This window comes from Diuraphis noxia, unplaced genomic scaffold, assembly GCF_037042655.1.
Source record: "Diuraphis noxia isolate RWA-SAM2 unplaced genomic scaffold, SU_Dnox_SAM2 contig0004, whole genome shotgun sequence".
NCBI classification, from domain to species: Eukaryota; Metazoa; Arthropoda; class Insecta; order Hemiptera; family Aphididae; genus Diuraphis; species Diuraphis noxia.
In genome coordinates, this window is record NW_028301714.1 from 13,348,531 (window position 1) to 13,370,389 (window position 21,859).

A 21,859-nucleotide genomic window follows, 5' to 3' on the forward strand; every position below is an offset into this window, starting at 1 on the left:
TATGCAATACGCAATATTTTAATGTATTTTAAAAGCGGTTTTATGTGTGAAGTTGGTGTAACATTTTGACCCAAGAATAAAAACACATTTGAATATATTTTATATGTTTTGGATCCCTTTTTATACTTTTAATCTGACCTAAAACAACGACCGTCTCACCAGCACCACCCATTCAAAAATTTTTTAATTTTTTTACAGAAAATTAGCATGTAATTAACATGAATTTGCATGACTATCGCCAAAATTTGCATGACTATCGTCAAAATTTGCATGGCTAAATTTACACCTGTATTACAAAAAATGATGTGCGGTGCTGGAGAGACGTCTCGCCAGCACCACCCAACATGAAAAACTAAAAACAATAACAAAATTGATATATCAAAATATAGCACGTAATTAGCATGAATTTGGACGACATGTGGTCCAGACCCCGAAATTTACACGTATCTGGTTCACGAGCAAATGCCGTTCGACTATTTCACGCGTTTCGCCAGCACCGAAAAATTCTAAAAATTGTTATGTAAAAATTCAGTACACCTTAAGCATATGAATTATCAGTCGATTGTAAGTTCCTACACGAGAGACGAGACCTACCCACGTGAAAAAAATACACATGTAACTTTCTACACAATATTAAAAGGTACCACAATATACACGGCGGAAAAATTATATTAGTAAATTGTTACACAATAAAAACTATATTAATTTATATCATATGAAATGTTCTCAAACTGATTATTATGTCTTTTAAATAAAAAAACCTACACATTCATAATTAAATAAACATATGTTGGTTGTAAAATAAAATAAAAATAGCATAAGTATCTAACGCATTTTCACAAATAAATATTAAACTATGATTATACCATCTAACACAGCAGGTGCTCACTTTTTTTCTTCTTCTGTGTATAGGCATTTTTAGTAGACATTTTAGAAATAAATATCATAAATAAAATACTAATATTAAAAAATAATAATAGATTGAGTTTAAAAGGCAATATAATTCTATATTTTGTTTTATATAATAGTATATATTATATAAGGTAGGTAACCATTTTTTAAATTTATTTATGTTTTGTATTTATATTAAATATTTTTCTCACATATTTGATTTTTCAAATATTAAATGTTTGTAAATATTTATTTTTTTAAATTGTATGACATTTTTATATTACTATTGATTTTACCTATATCAAGGTGCCCGCGATAATAAAATGTTATACAATTATGAACATAATTATTTATAATAATAAACCATATGCAAATAAACAGAAACAATATCTAATAGATATTTCAGAGTAAAACAATAAAATATGACAAAATAATGTACATATTAATTATAATTAACAAAATGATAGATCGATTGAAAATTTACATCTTGGATTCAAATTTCAAATTCGTTTTCGCAGAGTTCAATATTATAATCCGTTATGCTTACATATTAAGAAATCGCATAATATAATATGATACTTGGGCTAGTTAAATCGGCCACAATCATAGTCTGTATTCGAGATTAAACACCATTTATGGACATTTGGGTAACCACGGGCATTTTCCGTGTCTGGACCAAATTCGATTAAGAGTTTTCAACCATTCCTACCGATATAAGTTATTCCCTGTGGTGGTCGGGTGAACTGCGAAAATAGCACAGTTTGTGGTAGTATTGTGAGTCCAATAATAATTATTATGATGTCATCCATTCATTTCACCAGGCGTTTTGAATGTTAAAGGATGAAATATCAAGTTCTGTAGCTATTATTGTATCCTTTGTAGTTTATACCATTTCGCGAAAGTGATATTGTAAGCATAGTCGATAGATAGTCAGTATTGAGTCAGAATTAGAAGTTACATTTATATTTGATAATTTTATCAAATATTGTTTCGGTGGACAGCGGGTAGAGCATATTACTGAATTCTGGTATCTGGTATCTATTGTATCGGAGTTGATTAAATTGTTTTCGATTTAATTGTTTTGGGTGTTTTGACATCATACACTGCAGTTAACAATATTATAATTTTAAATGCATTCATAAAATTTTCATTTTTCATTGCTTATAAATGTTATGTCATAAAATTCGATCGTAAAAACAATTAATATTCGCACACATTCAGCACTTCTATAATAAAATAAAAATCTGAAATGTTTATGTGAAGTGTTGTAGGCCTGTTAACAGTTTTTTATACATAACAATAATAAACGCACTATTATTATTGTATGAATACACAAATAATGACGTCAATCGTTACAGTATAAAACTCTTATTGAACAAAATTGGCAAATACCATATTATAACAATATACATGAATAGTGTCATAGTGATATATTATGGTACTTGACATAATTTTTTTTTTTTTTTTTTTGATGTATTACTGATAGAATATCGACTCATCAATAAAATTAAATGAGTATACACACAAAAAAATCGCACATTATGATAATAATATGAAATATGTGATTTAAAGTTATTCAAGTGTATGCGCTTGTACATACGAATGCAATAAAAACAAGAAACATATTAAAATATATAATGCATTGTTGTACGTTTTGTGAATTTGTGATGGACGCGCTTTGAAAAGATAAAATGTTTTAAAAAAATATACTTTTTGCTTCTACGGCTCGCCCGAAAAACTTTAAAAAAATATATATTAATAAAAAATTTTTTTTTTATTTTTCGTATATGTATATTGAAAGATATTTTACAAAAACATAGTAACTAAATATCTTTATTTAGCGGTCTTTAAAAAATCACGGCAGGTGAAAGCAAATATGAACTAATATACCAGTCATGGTACATTGGTACCATTACGCCAATATAATATTATATAATACAAAACAGAATCGATTTTCATTTGTTGTTTGAAATCATCCTGTCCAAACTCATCTTCAGCATGTCGTTATAAATATGGTAATAAATTCGTATTTTGTGCGAAAACTTTGAAATCTTTTGTGCATCTGTCGTTACCGACGATAATTTTAACTGAGTGCGCCAAGAAACTCGTTTTCATTTTATAGTCAAAGACTTTCGTCATGAAAATAATGTAAGTAAATTTGAATGATACCTCAGTGATAATATAATAATCAACATATTATTATTATTATATACTTTTTTTTTATTTCACATTACCTTAAAAATGATATAATAAACGAGACCATGAAGAAACGTGTGATGAAGTTATGAAGATTATCATTTTATTTTGTTTTTTATGCATGCATCAATGTTCCGCGCACTTTCTTTAGTATTTAATATTTTGTCAACATTACACTATAATTATTGTAACCTGAGCTCACACCCGTTTATACATTTCAATGAATAAATTATTACTACTATCCAATAACTAATAATATAAGATATAAACAAACAGAATGCGCATCATGTGGAGTCCCTCTGACAATCAAACACATTTTTGTCGAATGCAGACAAACTGTAGCCGCCAGAAATAAGCATAACATCCCAGAACATCTATACGAATCACTATAGGCCCGGACATAGAAACCATCACAAATACTCTAAGCTTCATCAAAGATATACAAATCGAAAATTTATTGTAAAAAATTAACCATAATATGTAATGTACTAACAAAATCATTGTAATAACTAATCTTATATAATTGTTAATAAAATTGTCAAACGTCAGCCAGTGGCCTTCGCTGCCGAGGCTTATTCTAATTAAAAAAAAATATATATATATATATGACATAACTATTAATTAGTTGTATGTATTATAACATTAAGCTCTAATGATATTTAATTGTATACAGTAGATGTATAGAAATTACAAAAATATTTATAATTTTCAATCATTAGATTGGATAGGGAAAAGAGTTTACTACCTAGCAATTATAATTAATTACATACTCTTTTAATACTCTTAAACCCAAAGCACACAATGCCGGAAAATTCAACTAATAATGCATAAATTGAATAAATTGTACTTAATTTTAATTTTTTTAATTTTCAAACAAACCAACTAAAGCTAAGGTAAAAATATAATAATAATATTTCAAGAAAATAGGTTTAGTAATCTTTTTTTTTTATAATTTTGATATTAAATAATAATAAAAGAACGGAATAAACCTTAAATGAAAATTTTAAACGGTTCTCAAGAATATTTATTAGTTGAAATACTTTTGAAAAATTCTTTCATGATCTATTATATTTGTGTACAAAGAAAGCTTACTAAGAAAACCTTGGTAACAAACAAATAATTATTAATTTAAAGTACTGATAATGGTCGACATTATTACAAAACTCAACTATTTTGCGGTATTTCTGATGTTCATACTTTAAGAAGAATCTTTCATCAGAACAAAACTTTAAAGTTACGAAAAAAAATTCAGTTGGATAATTAAACCTGGTCTTTCCTAACCTCGCTCGTCTCAATGTAGATTACAACTATTAACTATTAATTGAATCATAATTTATCGCTCTTCATTTGAACTCAACCATGAAAATTGTAATTTTTTAAGAATTTGTACTATGTCATGATGGTATAACATATAGCTAGTTTTTAAGTAATTAAATTTAAAATGACCACAGTTTTTCGTCAAGCGAATTATAAATTATTAAATGTATTTTTTTTTTATTGAATTTAAAAACAACAGCAGCAAAGTTTATTAGGTTTTTGTTAAATACATAATGAGTGATTTCTAGAACTAAAATGATACAATCAATTATATATTATATCATATTATATACATATTATATTATGTCATACAATGGTCATGGGAGCATGAAATAATATATTCTGAATTTTGATTTTTTTTTTTCTAAACGAAGATTTTAACTATAAACCTAATATAAACGCAATTTTGTCAATACTGTGACAATTATAAGTAATAAGGAATCAACTTGGAATTAATATATACTAGCAATTCATTTTGTCATCAAAATCGTTTGAAAATACGATGAACACGAACGAAAATAAACGTGAACAGATATCATAGTTTAATATGGATGTATAAAATTTATATGTATATTGTATATGTTATAATCGTACAAAAGTTCATATATTTTTGTAAGGATGAATAATTTTCTTTATTTCTGTAAAAAGCGTGTCTCGTGTGTGGATGACATAGATGTGCAGATGGGACATTTAAGCTCGACTACAAATAAAACACTTGTAAATACAATTAAAACTTGATGAATAGAAAACAAAGTTTTTAATAATATTGATTTTAAAGATGAAACTGGTAAAATTAGATGTATTATATCTGCAGAAGGCATCTTTACAAGCAATTGGAGTAATTTTCAAAGTAAATAAGGACGTTATACATATATACTTAGATAGTTATTATTTCAAACTTAAAAATAATTTTTTTTTTAAATTAATTAAGATATTTTACATCCACAAATGTATGAAATATTGGAGAGAATAATTAAGAAAGTTAGTAGATATTAATCATTTGAATCTTGGTATGTATTGAGTGTATTAAATAAATACAACGAGTAAAATATTTAGGTATAGGTGCACATTGTGTTAACACAAACAAACGTATTTCGTAATTATACACTTTTGGAAGTATTTTCTACCTAATTATTTTATTTTTCAAACATGAATCAATTAATAAAAATATTGTATCTTAAAATGTGTCACTCTATTTTTTTTATACTTTTAGTACCATGCCATCGTTCAACATTTTTTAAGGTTTTATAAATGCTAAAAAAAATTAAAATTATATACATGATTTGCGGTTAAAACATACTTGGGTTAACGTGATATTGTTAAGTTTTTGTTATTATAATCTAGGTAATAAATAAATCAAAATCAAAATTCCTAAAAATCGATATTTTAAAAAATTCAAACAAAGCATTTTTTTCTTATTCTTTAACAGTGACCTTACGTATATCCATTATCCAATTAACCTTTTTTCTGTTTCCTAATTGTTTATACTAATTTTTACAATATTTGTTCCTATCTACTCATTATTTTTCCTAGTTTCCACTGAAGCAATATTCTGGTTACACCCTTGAAGTGGACCCAAAAAAATATTACAATATCATGGAAACATTCATGGATTTGAAAAGAGTATCTATGAGGAATTCCAAGTTGATCAGTTTCACGGTTTACAAGATCCTACGTTACAACTCAAAACAACATTCATTTTTACTTACACAATTTATATAACAATTCATACATTTCTAAAAAAAAATACTAAAATCCATAAGTTAGATGACTTCAGGAAAACTTTAAATCATAAAAAAATTTACATAATAAAAATATATCCGTCATCCGACACATCTACTAACGACCGTGGTTTTTAGTGATAACAAAAAATGAATTATAATTTATCATATTATATTTTCGTAATAACTAATAGTGTAAATATTGTGCTTTGCTCTATATTATTGTCTACCAAAATCAACATTAATACATCGCAATAAAATATTTGAATGATTTTTTATTTTCGTTTTCAAACTCAAATATTTTTGAATCAACGGCAATTGGTTAACAAGTTATACAATAATATTATCTGCATCATGAATTTATTGTTTATATACCATCGTCCATCACATTTCGCTCCTCGGCGTGATAACGAACATACCAACTTACGATAAATGTTAATTATTATAGGAAACGCACAAGACCGTAAAATCAAAGTAATTTCAACGTAGCGATACAGACGGATTTATTTTATAGCCTTAGTTTGTATACATATATATATATATGTTTCGTTTTTGATTAAATACATTATATTTAATGTTCGACTTTTGAGCAGGATAAACCATGATTCTCTCGAGTCCAAGCTGCAGTATATCTATAGTGTTGTTGACGGTAATTTACGGAAATTCGACATTTCCAACGGTCATATAGTCACTGTTGGTAGCACACCTCGAATATAACCGACACGAAACTGTGGGGGAGTTTACAATATCATCAAAGAGTTAGTTGAAGTTAGTGGTATAAGATCTAAAGTTTCTTTATATTGCATAATATATGTTTTCAAGTGTCTAGCCGAATTATTAATAGCTGAGGTCGTAGCTCGTAAATATGTATACATTATGCGTGATGCCATTTCATTACAATAATTACACAATATAAATAGCGTATTACTTCGTAACCACTCTGTTTACTTTTGAAAACTCTAAATATAGTTTATTGGTGTATAAATTGCCATTAATTGAGAGACTTAACAACATCGCGTGGAGACAAAGTCTAGACTCTTAAATTATCTGTTTACGGATATCATGTGAAATTATATTTTACAAATATTTGAAATACACAATGAGCTGTATTAGTTATTGTGTATTAATGTTTTAAATGTTGTATTATATTATAGTCAGCTTCGGAGTCAGTTCTACGTCTAAAATTTAATGTTTAAAAATTTCTCCAATGCACTCATCGGCTGAAAATTCGTATATTCTGTTATTTAAAACTTCAATAATATCACTTATCAGTTTATAATTATATATTATATGTAGAGATTAATTTTTATGTATTTTACCGTGTTTTAACATATTTAGTTCCGTGCTATAATCCGCAAAAAATAATCGAAACACATTTGTTCCCACAACTAATTGTAAACCTATTGATTGATTGATTTTTATTTTTTTAAGTCAAATTTTCACTATTTTGAGAAACAGAAAACTTTTTCGTTTCATGTGCAAGTAAAACAGCGCCAGCATGTTTTAAACGAATTTCATGAAGCCTCTTTTCGTTCAACGTTCGATAATAATAATGATTTTAAAAGAATTAACAGCAACAGAGGTGTTTTGTATATGCGTTTATTCGGAAGCAACGGCGTAATTATTCATAACGACCATCTGAGATTTAATGATAATCCGAAATCCGAAAATCTGAATACGGATATTATTAACGTCAAAATTCTAATATGTATAGATACCTCACACAATAATATACCTATTGTATTATATTATAGTATTACGTCTCCGGTAATAATTGTTGTGAAGTCAACAATTCCAGCACAGCGCATTATTTTGATCATAAACGAATTGAAAATAATAACAACTTTCAAACTTTATAATTGTAGCTATAATATTATTATGGGACATATTAAATCAATCCCAACGTGTACGAGAGAGACAGTAATATATTTATATAAATTATAACATGTTATTACGATGCGTCATAATAATAATAATAATAATAATATTATTATGATAAAATATGATGATAGTGGTTCTTAATAGTTGATATTATTTCAATAATATATTTATCATTGCTAAGTACCTTATACTTATTTGGAATCGTCACGTCGAATAGTTTGAACCATTTAAAATGAAACTATTCAGACTCGAAATAAGTAAAAAAATCCATACACTGTATACTTTTTTTTATTATTTAAAGAAAGAAATAGTCCGTGGCAGCTGTGGCCATTGGATGCAATATTAAATTTTTATTATTATATATACATTACATTAACAGTTGACTAATCGTAAACAAAAAAAGAAAGAAAAAACAGAGACAAGGTCGAGTATTCTAACTAAATTAGCTTGTCCAATCCGGTTTGCTGGAAGAATGATATTATGTTGAAGACTGGCAGGTTTGGTCCAAAGCTCTGAAATATATCTAAGATTGTTTGCGGTCCTTTGCATCGCGGTATGTGTACACTCGGTCATGATATGTTTGATTGACAAATTGACACCACAGGACTGGCATGTGAGGGATTCCTCTTGGGACATCAGATAACCATGGGTGAGTCTGGTGTGACCAATTTGGAGTCTGTTATTGATGGTTTCTATTTTAGGGTTTAAGTGGTTATTCAGCCAATGTAGGATTATTTACTTAATTTCATTTAGTTTAGTATTTTGTGTGGACCATAGATTTTTCTAGAATTGTGCTGAACACTGTAGACTTGTTTTTTAACATTTTTAATGTTTAGAGTTATTTTTATGTAGCGGATGTGTTCCGATTTTTATTACATAATATTTTCAAAATATCTTAAACTGAAAATAATAACATATTTAACACATTAAATAAGATTTTATCATGACGTTTGTGATGTTTAAAGTTTAAAAGTCCAAATCAAAATTATACACAATTTTAGATTCTGAGCGGAGCGAGGAATGTATTGGTTTTACAATGATGTTTATCTCTTTTTCTTTTTTATTCTGTTAACACTTTTTCTCCATCTAAACTTTCTCAAAAGTATCAAGTGTAGCATCTTTTCTGAAAGGTAATGTTCTTGACCTGGTACTTTATAAAGGTCTTTTTTCGATTTTCAAAACGGTACTCGAAATAAAAGTGGTTAAAAGATAAAAAAAACGTACAATTTCACGATTTTATAATATTAAATAATTACGGACGACGTTTTTTTTTTTTTTTTAAATTATAACAATATAATTAAAATATAGTATAAGTGTATAACATATCCTAGATTTATAAACCATATCCACTCAAAATCCTTTTTTCGTGTACAATGATATTACATCATTGAATTCAAATTTAATACCATCCATTACAGTAACCCAACCCGCTTTTTTTTGTCTTATTTTATTTTAATCAACGAAACTATATAGATCAAACGAATTTCAAATTTAATTGCGTTAATAATTTTCTAAAGCGTCTTAGTAAACATTTACCATTAAAGTGTTAAGTATTATATTAGCATATTTTGTATATTGATATTACAATATAACATAATGTTAACATAAACAAACGCTCTAGAACTAAATAAAAACAATAAAAATACGTTACATCAATAGAATTGTCTCACCCAATACAATCATTTATTTCAAAAAAAAACATTATATAAATAATAAAGATAATACTGCATCCATATAAAAATGAATTGCTGTTCGTTAGTCTCACTAAAACTCTAAGAACAACTTGACCGATTGGAATTTTTTTTTCAATTTTTTTCGCTTCAATACAAAGGTGGTATAAAAAAATAAAAATAATAAGGAAAACCCTAAAGAAAAGCTAAGAAAAATTTAACAATTGATAACTTGGTATAACTTTGAAACTTTAGAGTAAGAAATATTATAGATTGCGATTGCCTACCTAATAATATACTAACTGCTAGTGACGTTCGTACACTGTGATGGTGACGTACTGACCACTTTCGAATAATAATACCTAACCTTGACAGTATTTTTTACTTTTTTTTTGTACAATTTTATTTTGGTTCTACAAAATTGTACAAAAAAAATTAAAAAATACTGTTAAGGGGTGTTATTATTATCGGATCACTGACTTAACAACGTAGACTAAACAATGATAGTTTGAGGCTTGTAATATTCGCGGTACCTTCATACCGCACAATGCAGTGAATGTACATCAAGGCTCACATAGAGTTGGGATTTTCAACGGTCAACGATGTTATCGGGGCCAGCTAGTAATTTATAAATAAACCATGAGATAAAGTATATTAATTTTTTTTTTTATATATGAAATTTACAATCTATACCTCATGGCACAATTAATAAATGTTGATACAAATAGACATATAAGGTATAAAACATAGTTAATATTAATATTAAAACAGTTTACAATAAATTATATACAATATACATAATATGTTACGTTTGAGGAGAGTAGCCACCCATTAATGACACTTACTTTTGACTTTAACATAGTACGTTAATATATATGTATATATATACTGTATATATGTTTATTTTTTTTTTTATTATAACATAATTTATATATCAAGCAAGTCACGGCACCATTTACGTTTTAACCTTCTTGGAGGGTTACCGGAGATTGTTGGGATACAAAAATCATTCACAGATATTATTAGCTAAATACCAACTTGTTTCTCTAGTGTTTCAAAATTGTATTCCTTGTTTTTGAATTATTCTAACCTGATTTTATTTTATATAGGTAATCGTATTGACTGCCTTTTTGTATTATTATTAGATTTACAGTGAAACTTTCATATTACTAAGCCTATTGGCCCCGTCGGAAAATAAAAAAATCACCATGGGTACATAATAAGGGTATTGTGCGTCACTATTATGGATGTGTTAAATTTGAATTCAGTGATATATCATTGCAATATACAAAAAACGATTCTAAGAGGAGGCTTAGTATATATTTTTATATAGCTATTATAGTTATTTGGTTTTGAAATCAGTAATAAAAGTATAATAGGTTAATTTTAATCAGTACCTACCGTATTAACGTATAACGGTATTAATATTGAATTGATTAGTGGTACAAATAAACCAAAATCGAATATTAATCTAAAAATGTTGACAGTCATTGTATATAATATAAAACTATATACGTAATTATATACACATTAAATTATTTGACATAATAATATACGTAAAAGTTTCAAGTTCCATTGAATATTTTTGAATTACAACAAAATAATTAAATTGTTATTTTTTGTTTATATATCTAATTTCATCCAAATATGAACATCAAATATCAATGAAGAGAAAATCATGTCTATCACCATTAATTTTGAATAGTTATGATAAAATCTTATAAAGAATCTCGTATTACATTGTTAAGCTTTTTTATCAATCAAACAATTTCTTATCAATAATTAACATTATTTAGGATATTAAGGTAGGCATAGACAATTGTACTTATAATTCAATAAATATCTACAACAGTTATTCATTTTTCATTAAATTACATCATAATGAGAAATTATATTATATCAAAAATTAGTTTAGATGTTTTGTTTTACTAATTATTAAAAATTGTACTGGACATTTTTTACATCTAATCCCTAAAGTACCAATTAAAATCACTTACCTATCAGAAAAAATATTGAAGTTAAAAATGTATGAAATTTTTCTACTTTAAATAGTGTCTTCAGGCATAAAAAAAACATGTCATTGTAAAATCAACACTAATCACTCAGCTTGGGATTCAAAATTCATTTTATAGCAAAATCCTTTAAGTACAATTAAATCAATTTAGTTTTAATTTAAGTGTAGTTCTCGAAAATAATTTAATGAACAAAAAATGTCAATATAAAATGGAAGAGGCACTATGGGTATTATTTTATTTTTGGTTGAGGTTTTATTTTTAGTATTATATTTTATATTGATCTCACTAATTTTAATTAGAAGGTTTAAAGTTAACTTATTTAAATTCAATAACTGTTGCATGAGCATTTTTGATTTTCTCTAAAGTTTAATTTACTTTAAGTATTTTAATGTTATTAGACACCGACGAATCGGTGTCTGTAAATTGCACTCGTAAAATTACTTGTTTTGAAAATTAATTTCGAATTTCAGCACGCCAAAACTTTTCTTGTAATAATATATTATTCAGGTAACAACACTAAAAAACTTGTATGACTTCAAGGACTAAGGATTGAATATTTGTAAAAAAAAAATTGAGAGCAAAAAATAAAATATTCGTTAATATGTAATTAATAATCACATCGTGTTAAAATATGATCTCATATAGAATTTATATGAATAATAGTGAAAGCAAATAAAAAAATGATTTAAAATACTATTTATTTATTGTTTACCGTAAATAGTTTTACAACTGCTCGTACTCGGTTCATAAGGATATAATATCAATGTATCATCGCTACACTAACCTAACCTAAACTTTTTCTAAAAAATGTACGTGTATTTTTATTTTATTTGACGTTCAACAAGTCAGCGTGACATAATATTATATTCTACAGGATATAATATTATGTAATATTTGTCATTCATACAAAAAAATTCAATAGTATTAAAGGTAGTGAAAATTCCTAATCTTTTGAACACTGATTTTCTATGGACTTTCAGTGGACTATTAAGTACTTTATTTTCTACGTATAACCACGTAGTTTAGTGTTTTAAATTATCATAAAAACCGATTTGTCTTAATTTTTCAGATAAATTGAAGACTATATTATATTATTATACCTACACTTACAAAATATTATTGTAATATTGTATTAAAACACTGTTATACAACATAAATTATGTCTCATCAAATATATTATAACGTCGTGTGTTGTAAGTTTTTAACCCAGAAATCACTTAGACGTTATTAATGAATTCGCGCTAAACGCAGAAGTATTGTTTTTTGTTTCGTTATTCGTGTGGAAAACAAAGATAACGAAATATAATGCATATAAATCTGAAAAACTCTTAAGATACAATTTTGACGTAAAACGTAACTAATTGGTGTGATTTCTATCTGAAGAAAAAAATAGGTGGCTCTGATATTTTATAGAAGTTCGATGTACATATATAAATTTACTTTCTAATGATTTATAATATAATATACTCACTGTGATTATCAAATACTTAATAGATTATTGACACAATTAATACAATTCAAAATAATTGTATTTGTGTTTCAATGATATACAAGCCATAGTTAAAAACAAATGCACACGTTAATGGTATCAACAGTGGTCATCTCAAACTACCAAATTAAACGAAATTAAACAAAATGTAGATTACTGGGCTTTTCACCAATAAATGAAAATTCGAAAATTCGTAGGCATAATCGCCTAACTTAATGGCAAAAAACGACAACCCGATATGCACCGCGTGCGGAGTCCTTAAGGTTGTTAAATATATTTTTACCGTAGCCCAGTTCAAAGAAAATAGATACCTACTATAAGCTTATTGATTTATTCTCATCATCACAATTCAACTTACACTTCAACCAACTTCATCGTCGACGTATACCGACAATCTTCTCAACACGATATAACTTTACCCACTTATTATAATATTTCTATCCAGTATTTAAGTTAACCTAATTATAATGAGTACTTTTTTAATGTCTCCCAGATGCCATTCTTGCAGCGGGTTCAATTAATAATAGTAAAAAACTAAAAATATATATTTGTGTTTGAAAAATACATCCTATTGATACTTGGTAGAAACATTATTAGATTTATCGTACATTTTACCTTTTCCACGATATATTGTTATATAAGGCTATTATTAATATTATTATTATTATTTTTTTATTATTATTTATTAAAGCCGCAACAACCAAGGTTATTGGCATATTGTACAATGTAAATATTAAATTAGATGCTAAATAACATTATGAATATTAAGTACAATGTAGATTATTTATAAAGGTATAACGTTAAAATATATAAGTACAGCATTGGAAGTGAGAGAAAGATACAAATAAAAAATACAAATGTCAGATAAGGTTATACAATTTGGTTATTTTAGGAAACTTTATGATTTTGATAGTGTTTTCGTGATCGGGTCCAAGTGCTTCATATAGATGCTCAGGTATACTTAAGGCTGTTCTGGTGTCCGCGTAGTTTCAACAGTATAGGAGAATAATATGTTTAACAGTTGAAGTTTCCCCATACCATTATTTATTACAATCGATTTATTTATAATGATTAATAAGCCCACATTTGTTTATATTTCCAAGACAGGTACATGTACAGCATAAAATATCAGTGCGAAGCCATATTATGTAACTAATTTATCGTTGATTTTTCAGATATCCCGTTACAGTCACGAATCGATGGAAAGACCGTCGGTGGAAATGGATGAAATCGTGCGCGTTAGGTAAATAGATCGCGGTCGAACAGACTGCCACTTGCACATCTCTATACATAATATGCGTATATTATTTTAATATAACCGCATTATTACATATTTTATTATTATAACGTGCCTATAATTAATTCATATTAACGTTAATCATATCCGACGACAATGTTGTAGCTATAATGTCAGTTTGCGCAGAGGTGACGACTGTCGAGTTTCGCTGAAGCGCGAGAACAAAACGGCGCAGACGCTGTCAATCGTTGTCGGTGGATTCATCGCCTGCTGGCTGCCGTTCTTCATCGTGTACCTGATCACGCCGTATTTTTTAGAGTACGACATACTGAAGGAGATAATGAAGTGGCTCACGTGGCTGGGTGAGCGCTATGATATAATATTACATAATTATACGTATTGTTGTGGTCATGATCGTGGTTTAGGTATCACTACGAAACGCAGCTGCAGGGCCGGTCGTGGAATTGGTATAATGATATTATGATATTATCTGCAGGGAGCACAAAGAGAGGAGTAGTTTCCGCGGGTGGAAATTTGTTATAGTTGTTTTCAGTCTTATGTGAATAGACCTTTGCTGACTCCCAGAACTAGAAAATCGTTACGAAATATATAATCATCATTTCTAAAAAAAAAAAAAATGGATACAATAAATTGTATATTGATTAAGAGGCCATTATTTTTATAAGTTTTAGAACTTACTGCAATAAAAAAAAAAAACATATCTAATATTACAATTAAATTTAGAAACACGCGCGATATTTTTTTTCGGATAGGGTTGTGCTAATATTATTTACTTGAAGTTACTTGAAGATAGACATTTTGTAGAAATACATTTACACGGATGAGGAAAATATTTTGTGAGAGTTATGAACCATTGACCCGAACCCCCTCTCCACCACCATTATGTGCACCCACACTAGATGAATATATTATTTTACTTAGTGGCTTATTTATAGAGTTAATGTATTTTACTTTATAGAGGAACCGTTTATTTTCGGTTCTCGACTTATACATAATGTAATGTGTGTACCTATATACAGGTAAGTCTATGATTTATTACTTAAATAAATACACTTTTTTCTATATTATCATTATTTTTAATTGAACGGACAATACACGTATAGGGTACACAAGCAAGCAACTGACTGTCTTATTGTACGATCGTACTATTTATAATTATATTGTATACATTTACAAGACAAAATCCCGCAATAATTTTAACTAGTAATTATCTCGTGTAGACGTGTAGTGCATGAATAGACATTTTCAATTTGTCGTTTATTCGTCATGAAGTTTTAGTTAAATTAATTTCCTATCGTTCATAAGCCAGTGATTTTTACGCATATGAGTCATTTTATACACCGGTATTTATTTAACTTTCTTTTCTTCTGAATAAAATAATGTCTTTCTAAACAAATTATAATGTTTGAATATGATCTATTAAACAGTCGGAACACACGTGGTTAGAAAAAAATTTAGACAGTGCGTTTCAGAAACAAGATTACATTTATATTTTTTAGCTTAACTCTTATTTCATTTTGCTGACTTTTGCTAATTTATCGATTCCCCGGAAGATCGATTGAATATTAATCTTTTCCTATTTTTTTTTTATAAATAAAACGGTTGATGGTTTTTATTCTATCAAATTGGATAGGTGCAATAATGATATTGCCTAGATACTAGTTTTCGAGCTTTTAAACTGTGAATAATTTAGACCAATGAAATGAGTCAAAAATTAACAGTCTTTTGTTTGGTTTTAATATGAGACACTCAAAGGTGAAACAAAATATTATATTGACAACGATATACTTAATGTAAGCCCATATAAAGTATAAAAATAACTCATATTATGTATCATCCTTATATACACCTGCAATGATTATAATCATTATAACTAATGGTCAAAGATGCAGGGTTTTTGAGATCAATAAAAAAAATTAAATATAATAACGAAGTATCAGAGAATACATGATACACATGTATAATTTTCATGATTTAAAAAAACATAAAAATAATGTTTCAAAAAGTTTTTAAAATGCTTACTAGGTATTGAAAATAGTTGATATAGTACCTACATCACTTTAAAATGTCATGCTAATGCAAAACTTGTACAAAAACAATACGGCTATGCTTTCCAACATTAATCATATTTGGATAATATGTATTATAGCCGTTTAGAAACAAACAAACTACATAATATTATACTAAATGTAAGATTGTAATAGGCACGTGTTGCACGATCAATAATTAGTGTAAGTTACTATGTAGACATTTAAAATGTTTAAATGAGTTTTAAGTATCTGAAAATGTTTTTTTTAGAACTCAATAATAATAACGTCAAAATAAGTAAATTAATTAACTTTTTACGTGGGATTAAAAAGTTATTCACCTCGCGTTTAATACCATTAGGTTCGTTTTATAGTGTTCGTTAACGCCGTTTAGCAATGTATAATTGAAAATTTTCTGGAATGTTTCACTACAATATTTTGTAACTACATAAGCATAATATCACCGTGTCTCTTAAACATATTTTAGGTGTGATAGATTTTTTAAGTATTCCGCAGTGCCCAAATTCTAAATACGACCCTGAACGAAGAATAAAAGACATTAATAGACCGACGCAGCAAGTATTTTAAAGGATATTTCAAGAGCTATACAAAGTATGAAATTACAATTATTTCATAATAGTTTTTACAGAATTGGTCTTTTTAAAATTTAAAATTTGCCTGTTTCACGAAGTTCCTTCATAAAAACAACTTAATCATATGTAGCCAGACATTGCCAACAATAATAATATATAGTTATTGTTTATATTTTATGAATAATTTAATTTTAAGTAATATATATTCTATTCTATTGTGATTTTCATCGATTTCTATTCAATATTTTCTTTTACATTTTTTAAAAATAAGTACCTATTGAATAAACATATTATTATATAGCCAGTTATAAGACGGCGTATTGTATAGGCAATCTAAGTACATTAATTGGAGTTATAAGTACCAGTAAGTATTTCTAAGTATTATATTATAGTCATAGGATTTTTTTAGTAAGTGAATTAAAATTACTATGATATCCTAAAGAAAAACAACTAATAATAATTCTAATAAAATATAATAAATTAAAACACATTTAGTTTTAACTAAAACATCTTTTAATGACTAGCTCTAATGTTCTCACGACTATGTGACGTAAATATTATTAATGTTCTGACGTAGTTGGTCATCATTCTACAGTCGATCGATCGAACAGTATTGATTTTAAAATTGTATACTTTTGAACGTCACTTTTGAACGTCACTATTGTAAGTAATTATTGTGGTACTAAATAAACAACTCACATTGTTTTATGCCATATATTTTTGATATCCATACATTGAAGACTGACTTATACATTAAGTTTTATAAGTTACCAAATTATGTTATTTATTTTTTACATAATTTTCCATAAAAATAAAAACATTAATAAATTAATGATATGTAGGGAAAAATGTGAGGATTTTAAATCTGCAATATTGATGTCAGGAATTAACACGGGTCTATTGAATTCAAAAACTACATTAATGAATTCACAACATTTTCTTGTATTATTTTATTACATGGATGAGTAGTTCCAATCCTAATTTAATTTAAATATTGACAGCTCACAAAAAATTTTAAGTTTATGTTTAATACACGTAATATATTGCACAGAATTATTAATCAATATTTTATTAAATAATAAATCACCATTTTATAATTGACATTTAATAATATTATTGATATACTTATATTGCGTTTATTTTTTACTATTATATTATTGGTTTTTCTTCATTTTAATATTTTATTACTTGCTTTGAGACGAATTATTTTTTGCGACTATTATATTTTATTACATGTCGTTAACGCGATGGCCATACGCATTAAAAATAATTGTTAAACAGAGTTATTAATTATTTCTTGACATGAAGATAATAACCAAAATTTCCAACAGCATTTACTGAAAAACGTGCTACATGTTGGAGCACTATCGTTATCATAACATTATTATTACACATAGAATCAAATTATACAATTTTCATACACACATGATCTAAACTTCTGGAATTCAAAAAACTATGGAAATATTATATTCTCTTCATTGATGAACAATATTTAAAGGTCATCTAGTATTAACTGAGCGCGTATATTAACTCAAAAGCCGAAATTTCGAATAATATAATATCTATATATTATAATATAAGCGTGTACACATGAAACACACTAATTACGGAAACTGCGTAGTTATATTATACATTCGCGGTGGACATAGAAACAACAAAGAGATGAACAACCGGCGGAAGCAATATAAATTTCAAAAGCGTCCTACCTCAAAGCACCGTGTAATAATAATAATATCCACATCAGCTATCTCCTTTTTCACATAGATTATAATGCACCGTTTAAACACCACTGAAACATAAACAATTTCTGATTACATACTATTATTGTAATAGTAATTATACATATTATTACAATACAGTATGTTTTCTCGAACGTGAGGTTTTCGGTAAACGCAAACACACTCTCAATTATTTTTACTCGCGCATACAAAATGTGCCATCCAATTTTCCAGACATATTAATTTTTTTCGTATCATCTGACGTAGCTTTAAGACAGTTATTAGCATTATTTTAGATTATAGATACGAATTACGAGTAACAAAAAAAATATTTAAAAAATTAAACACTTTATAATTATATTATAAGATATTAATAATATTTTATTTAAACAAAATTAGTAATAGTGTACACTGGACTGTTGCCTACTCATCGTAAGAATTTATAGCGTTATAGGTGAATCGTTTATCAACGGGTTATCAAATATGTTCGTGATATGCTTGTGGGTGTATCATAGTTCGAATAGGTAATATGCAACGGCGGTTCCATTTTCCTCCAAAATCAAGATACCGTTTTCCCGGTGTATCCAAATTGGTTCCCGGGTTGTTACGAATTGGTTCCCAAGTCGTTCCGAATTAGTTTCTGGAAAAAAACATTTTCCATTTTCCTCCTCATTTTAATCATTTTATACAGACTTAGGACTGTCTACATATTATGCAAGTATGGTTAAAAATTGTTGCATTTGTCATGAAAGTTATTTAAAGAAATAAAAATAATAATAAGTAATATAATAATAATACATTTTTTTTAATTCGTCAATTTTTCTTTAAATAAAAAAAAACGATTAATTCACGACACAGTTCTTATCTAAATCATTTTTTTGGTACATTTGTACTTATAATGTTGAGAAATATGTTATAATAATATTATTAGATCGTATTTCGCCTTATTTGTAAGTGTTTATCGCAGTGCTATAATGGTATCTCTCTATACACCTATATAGCTGTCCATCTCCATCTTACTATCTGCCTATATGTACGCGTATCGTATAATAGTATATAAGTTCATATTACAGTCGTACAGTGTTACATGCAGCTATATAGCATCCAATTCAGATGTGTTTCACTTATACCTAGAATATCGGGAACCAATTCGGATGTGTGTTTCGTGGAATGTCGGGAACTAATTCGGATGTCAATTTTCAGGTATGGGAACCAATTCGAATGCAGCACGTTTTCCTCCACTGTCCATTTTCCACCACAAAAAAAGAAGTTTGGTTTCATTTTCCTCCACATTATTTTCGACTAAAGTTATGTCTATTTTCATCCAATATTTTAGCAAAATATTTTTGTCATATAGCATCACATTTTGCCCTTATCGGTTGATGATTACATTCTGGTATCGGCTATCTATTTCAGCTATCGATGATTAAGCCTAATAAAGATACGTATATATAGCATACGGAAATATACCTATATATACTTATAGATATGTTATATATTGTGTATCAGTTGTTAACGATTATTATGATTCCATTGAGTGAGACAGAAACACGGATGTATACGATATACTCGCATCAATAAGACTATATTTTTAGTAGCATCGAATTTCAATTTAAGAGGACGTCTAACCCGCATGTGTTGTCTCCGTTTTACAACACACGTACGACATAGGAAATGTTCGTTCGCTAGTTTCAATAGGGTATTGCCAGTTTCGATATTAGAGTGAATCCACCTACTATCAAACTTATAGGTAGCAACATTATCTGTGATCTCTCGTTGGTTTTTTACGATATTTTAATTTTTAAGTGAGTTATGAACATTTTAAAATATTCATAATTTACGTACCCATAACTCACTTAAAAATTAAAATATCGTAAAAAACCAACGAGAGAACACAGGTAGTGTTGCTACCTAAAAGCTTGATAATAGAGGTGGATTCACTCTAATATCAAAACTGACAATACCCTATTGTCTATTGAAACTAGCGAACGAACATTTCCTATGCCGTACGTGTGTAAGACGGAGACAACACATGCGGGTGCGACGTCCTCTTAAACATGTCTGAAAAAGCGACGTTTATTGATTTATTTATATTAAACACAATACATGAAAAATACATTATTTTTTTTACTACCGCATAAGTTATTTGTATTAACTATTTTTTTATTTTATTTATTGGAGAAAAATGGACAGTGGAGGAAAACAACGGTATCTCGTTTTTGGAGGAAAATTTCTACGGTCATATGCATATAATCTATCATTCGACTTAGATGAGATGATTTTATTTTCTTGACGATTCCAGGACAATATTATAACTATGGCAGTACTCGTATTTATAATTTAACAATAATATGTGCAGCTGTCGTTTATATGCGGTGGTTGTATCACGAACCACGAAATTTCGGTCACTGTGAGACAAAATATTTTTATATATTAATTCCTCTGCCACGGCCATAGTTGCGTCGTTAGCAGTTATGTAAAACGATTAATCCTAGTGCATTGCCGTTAAGTCCAAATGATTTTTATCGTGTTATTAATACGTCCGATTAAATCTGACATAGCTATTTAAATAATTCCAAGAATTAACCGTATTGTATATAAGACAATATATTCCTAACCTTATCCATTTTTTGCCGCCTATAAAACAATGCTGCAAACGGAGTAGTCATCCGTTTTTGTTTCGTATTCTTCGCGAATATTGTACAACAAATGCCACCGCCGTGTTTCGAGAGATGAAATGTGTTTGTCTTTTTAGCTCTTATATCATTGATTAAATATACAATGTATATTTAATCAATGCTTATATATAATATTATAAGATGCCGAAACAACAACAGTAGCTATAAACAAGTCATTAAAATATCATATTTTATTCTACGTTCCATAGTGGTTTACGTTCGTATATGGTAGTCACGTGGTACAATAATATAATACCTATATGAATGTATATATACATATAGCTAGGTATTATATATATATATATATATATATATATATATATATATATATATATATATATATATATATACGTATGTAAGTATGTATATATGTTATGTAAGTATTGTTTGTGTAAACATTTTATA

The 21,859-nt window shown here is 27.5% G+C and overlaps 1 protein-coding gene across 2 annotated transcripts in view; it reads left to right on the forward strand.

The window, feature by feature from the left end:
* The window catches only part of LOC107165258 (putative G protein-coupled receptor No18), a 194,177-nt gene that overhangs the window by 160,988 nt on the left and 11,330 nt on the right, over positions 1 to 21,859 (forward strand). For both annotated transcript variants that reach the window (XM_015513413.2, XM_015513414.2), the window contains 2 exons: positions 14,356 to 14,423; positions 14,583 to 14,779. In XM_015513413.2, the coding sequence (XP_015368899.1) occupies positions 14,356 to 14,423; positions 14,583 to 14,779 (265 nt within the window). The remainder of the gene's footprint in view (positions 1 to 14,355; positions 14,424 to 14,582; positions 14,780 to 21,859) is intronic.